Source organism: Bison bison, unplaced genomic scaffold (genome assembly GCF_000754665.1).
Source record: "Bison bison bison isolate TAMUID 2011002044 unplaced genomic scaffold, Bison_UMD1.0 scf7180017863298, whole genome shotgun sequence".
Classification (NCBI taxonomy): Eukaryota; Metazoa; Chordata; class Mammalia; order Artiodactyla; family Bovidae; genus Bison; species Bison bison.
Genome location: NW_011493870.1, coordinates 4,626 through 9,570, shown reverse-complemented (window position 1 = coordinate 9,570; position 4,945 = coordinate 4,626). Strand labels below are relative to the sequence as shown.

The 4,945-nt window shown below is 47.8% G+C and overlaps 1 protein-coding gene across 1 annotated transcript in view; it reads left to right on the top strand.

Moving 5' to 3' along the window:
- GEMIN8 (gem (nuclear organelle) associated protein 8) overlaps positions 1-4,257 on the top strand; it is a 9,702-nt gene extending 5,445 nt beyond the window's left edge. Inside the window, exon 2 of the mRNA XM_010833226.1 lies at positions 3,704-4,257. Within this exon, the coding sequence (XP_010831528.1) occupies positions 3,704-3,963 (260 nt within the window). The 3' untranslated portion in view covers positions 3,964-4,257. The remainder of the gene's footprint in view (positions 1-3,703) is intronic.
- Positions 4,258-4,945: the final 688 nt, after the last annotated feature.

Here is a 4,945-nt window from a genome sequence, read left to right as displayed (position 1 = left end):
TTTTTTTTCCTTTATAGACTTGAAGTCTACATTTGTAGCATCATGTGAATGTGTAGATTGAGGTGAAAATATCAAGGTTATATAGCCTGAACCCAGATGGAGTCGAGTAGAGTTTCTCCCTGATGGTCTAATGCTGTGTTTCCTATTTTAGCTCTATGTGCATGTTAACCCTGGAATTAGTTTCCTAGTACTGTTGTAACAAATTACACAAACTGTGATTTAAAACTACAGAAGTTTCTTCTCTCACAGTTCTGGAGGCCAGAAGGACAAAGTTAAGGTGTCACCAGCGCCACACCTTGAAAGGAGCTGCGGCCTGCCTCCTCCAGCTCCTGGCAGCTCCTGGCTTTCAGTGGCTTGTGGCAACAAGGGCGCTGTCTCTGCTGCCATTTTCCCATGGTTTCCCCCGTGTCTGTATATGCCCTGTTCTGTCTCACAGAAGGATACTCTCATTGGATTTGAGATCCACCTAATCCAGAATCATCTCAATCTGTAGTTACATCCCCAAATTCCCTGAGCTTCTGAGGTTTTGGGTAGCTGGAAATTTGTAGGCGGTTTACCCCACTACAACCCTGTGTTAAAGGTGGAATCAACAAAGATACTCTGATTTGTTTTAAAGCAAGTTGCCTTGGGCAAATGTCCTGTACGAAAAAAGTGCTTAGTAACACTGAGTCCCACAACTGTTTTCAGGAAAAATGACTGACGTCTGCATGACAAGGGCCAGTTATATCTGAAGTGTGATATTTAGCTCCTCTGCTTGTCAGCCATCTGGTTGGCTGAGCCCTCACCTTGTTTTGACAGAAAGAAAAATGGCCAGTGATTGACATTCCTTTCCTTCACTGGGATGGAGGAAGCAATAAATAGAACCCAAAATAAGTGGATGACCTCAAATGAGTATTGATCCTGAGGTTTGCTTGGATCCCTGGGTCAGTGTGCCCTAAAGTACTTTCATGCGTCACCTGTAGCCTCCAGTCCAGCCAGTCTGAATGTGCTTGGTTTTAAGCTGACCAGGTTTCATGTCTGTATTAAGAGTCTAATGTTAGAACTTGGGTGTGTGTATGTAAGTAAAGGTAAAGCAACTCAAATGTGAGGGAACAAAATCAGACTACAACTCAGTAGTGCCTCTCCCCAGGGAGATTCAGAGGCCCTCCGGGAGAGGCTCTGCCCAGTGCCTTTTGAGAGGTGAGCATCTGTTTCTCTATCACTGGGTTGTCATTTTTCTCCAACAGCATCTGGAAGGGACAGTTGTTTACAAAGAATAATGTATGGCCTTTGCCTGAGCTTTCTGTTGACAACCACTTCTGACCACCTGCTTTGGGTCAGGCATTGCAGCCTCCCAAGGGCTGGGGAGATGGGGTGAGTAAAGGCCACAGTGCCCTCCCCGGGGTGGACTCCCACAGGTAGGCCGCTGGTGCCTGGGGCCCTGCTTCCTGTCTCTCTGATCTATGTTGGAGGGCAACTACCCGCTATGCAGGCTTCCTAAGTGACACTGGTGGTAAAGAATCCGCCTCCCAGTGCAGGAGACATAAGAGACGTGGGTTTGATCCCTGGGTCGGGAAGATCTCCCAGAGAAAGAAATGGCAACCCATTCCAGTATTCTTGCCTGGAGAATCCCATGGACAGAGGAGCCTGGTGGGTTACAGTCCCTAGGATCACAAAGAATCAGACACAAGTGAAGCGACTTAGCACGCACAATGTCCATGAGAGTCTTTGTCAGAAGGGCAGCAGAAAGAAGCATCATGATAATAGTCATGGTAAGTTACAAGGAAAACAAAGATGCAGAAGTAAAAAGGTTAAATTCACATATTCTTACGGCAGAGAGCAACACTAAAGACAGAGAAGGTTCCAGTGTTTTTTAAAACTTGTAAACTCAGAGACTGATTTCAACAGGAAGTTCAACATCTGTTGCGTCACTAAACCTGTCAGTGAGAATTATGGTAGTCTTAGGACAGGCTTGAGAGTGAAAGGCCCACAGTCTGGGAACCACTGCCCTCCACGTGCACAGGCTCTGCGGGACCGTGTGAAACTGTTTCCTCAGGGCCTGAGGACTATCAACATGTCCTAGGCTGTCACAGGCAGCAGGGGGGCTCTACTATCCCTGGTTTGGGTGGAGATGCCAAGCCTTCAGAAGAGAAGTCCCTGGCCATGGCGGTGGGGGTGAGGGGGCGGTTAGAATTGAAACACCCGTATACCCATATGAGAATTGAACATCTTAAATCCTGAAGTTTCAGATTTGCCAGAAAGACCAGAAATGAGAAACAAATGCTTGTTGACCTCCCATTCATTTGCATGTCAGGCCAATATTTTGGTTTAGTTCTGCCTTTTACACTAGGTCAATTCTGTCTTTTCTGTGGATAAGGTAACAGTTATATTGTATTTCTTTTGCTTGACAGTCATTTGGATTATCCACATACTACCTCCTTATATAAAAAGAAGCTGCAGGTACGCTAAGACAGAAATGGCCACATGCATTTTTAATGTTTCCAAGCTTATAAAACTCCTCTCCAGCTCCACGATGTGATTTATAAGTGAATGAGATTTGTGAGTGTCTGTACCTAGCCACATCAATAGCATAGGCACATAAATATCTCGCAGTTCACTTGTGCTCACTCTTGTGTTCCCTTCCATACTGAGCTTTCATTCTACTTTCTTTTTTTTAACCAAGGAAAAAATGATTTATATCATTGTTTTATTCCCTACAACCATCTTCAGTCCTTACTAAGTAGCATTTCTCTTGGTAGCAGCAGTGGCTACAAAGGTGTGCATTCTCTGTTCTTGACAGTCACTTACAAAAATCTGTAAGTTGGCTAAAATTTGACCTCAGGTTTTGTTGACATTTTTATGTTGTTTCTAGTTTACATAAGAATAAAAGTTATGCTACTAGGACTTATTACCGTAAAAACAGAGAGGGGAGGATAACCTGAGTAAATACGTGTTGCTTTACAAGAATCCATTTAGATGAGATGAGAGCATATAACCCACCATCATGAAGTTGAGCCTAAGCTGGCCTGGAGCGAAGGAAAAGCCCCATCCATCCAGAAGGAAGGTGGCCTGTGGGCTGCTGCAGGCAGCACAGAGGCCTTCCTGCCATCTGCAGAAGCATGCTTTCTCGGGCCTTTCCTACCTTTGGCCAGCCTTGAAACCCGTTCACCTTTCCTCACGTGTGATTTGTGTTGAGGAGGTGTGTGGGGATCGTTTCTCATCCTCAAGTTCTCTAGCTGCTAGCACTCACCCTTTTCCAGATGACCTCAAACCCATACCTCTTCCACAGAGGTGATTGTTTTTCCCCCGCCAGCTCACTTGTGGTGGGAATTACTACTACTGCAGCCCTGGACTTGGCAGGAAGTGTTTCCTTTCCCAGCTGGCCAGGTCCAGTGTTTGAACCCACGGGAGTACCACTGGCTATGCCTCATGGGGCAGCTTGTGGGCAGCCATGTGGACCCAGAGAAACCTGAGGGGCTGCATTTTTCTCCTCTGTTTTTCAGGCCCATTGCTGAACGTGGATAGTTTGGGGGTGCTGAGTGAGTGAGAGATGCTCTTCCTAAAGGAGATAGTGATCACTGCACATGGGTTACGCCTTAGAGTCTGAGAAGCTCCCAGCCAGCGGGTTAGGGCCAAGTGCCCTGACAGTTAGAAGGGGAAGGCAGAGGGAAGTGAGGGCCAGCTGAGACGACCTGGCTCACAGAGCATGTTGCCTGCTTCCCAGGGCGGCAGCATCAGCTGGATGCAGCACGCCTGAAAGACTACGTGAATGCTGACCACGGCCTGTACTGCGACAAGCGCGGCCGCTCCACACTGCCCCCAACCGAGCGGCCTGGAGAGCGGCGCCAGGCTGAGATGAAGCGCCTGTACGGGGCCAGCGCCGCCAAGATCCAGGCTATGGAGACAGCCATGCAGCTCAGCTTTGACAAGCACTGCGACCGCAAGCAGCCCAAGTACTGGCCCGTCATCCCGCTCAAGTTCTGAGCCCCGCCCCGGGGGTCCCCCTGCCTGCCTCTGCCTCTGGTTGCCTTTCACGGTCACCCTCTCCCCCTCTCCCATGGCTCTTCTCAGGGAAAGGGGGCTCAATGCCGACAACTTAGCATGTTCACCCAAGTCCCCTGGGGGTAGTGATAAGGCCAGCCACCTGGAAGTGGGCAGAACACGTCCTATTGTAAGAGAGGTTTTCTTTCAATATAAAACAATAATTTCATATCCATCCTATTGGTTTTGAATGTCAATAAGAGTGACCAGTTTATTAAAGTTCTTACTTGCAGATCCCGCCTAGTCGTTATGTTTCTCTTTTCTTCTTTCTTTAACCCAGCTGAGCTAGGCAAAGGCTTTCAGGGGCTCAGATGTCCTCTCCCACCCCAAGTCCTCTAGCCCCACTGTGAAGGATGCAAACCTGCTGGCCCAGGAGTACAGAGCTCACCAGAGTGCATGTGCTGTCAAGGGCCAGAGTTCCTAGTTCGGGCTTTCAGGCTGCATGGTCTGTGTCCCAACTCCTCATTTCTGCCCTTGCAGGAGGAAGACAGCCAGAGATAGTGAGTAAAGGCCTGGGCATCACCGCATGCCAATAAAACTTTATTGATGAAAACAGGCCAGGTTTGGCCTGTGGGTGGTAGCTTGCCAGCTCCTGCTCTAAAGGAATGGAATCCGTGTCTGATGTCCTTCTGGTTACCTGCTTTTCTCGACAGAGCTTGAAAGTCATCCAGAATTGAGAGCCAAGGACAGTGATTCCCAAACTTGCTCACCTCTGCAGTCTCCTTGGTGGTAGCAAAGGTGTCATTGAACTCTTACTACATATAGCGAATACTGTTTTGATAAGAGAATATATTTCAGGGAACAAAAACCTAAAAATGGATGTCTCAGTCCACTTATAAAAGCCAGCTGCCTTTTAAATAAGTTATTTTGGTGCGTTGCCAGGGTGAACTGCGCTGACCTGCGAAGATTAGCACATCCATCAAAG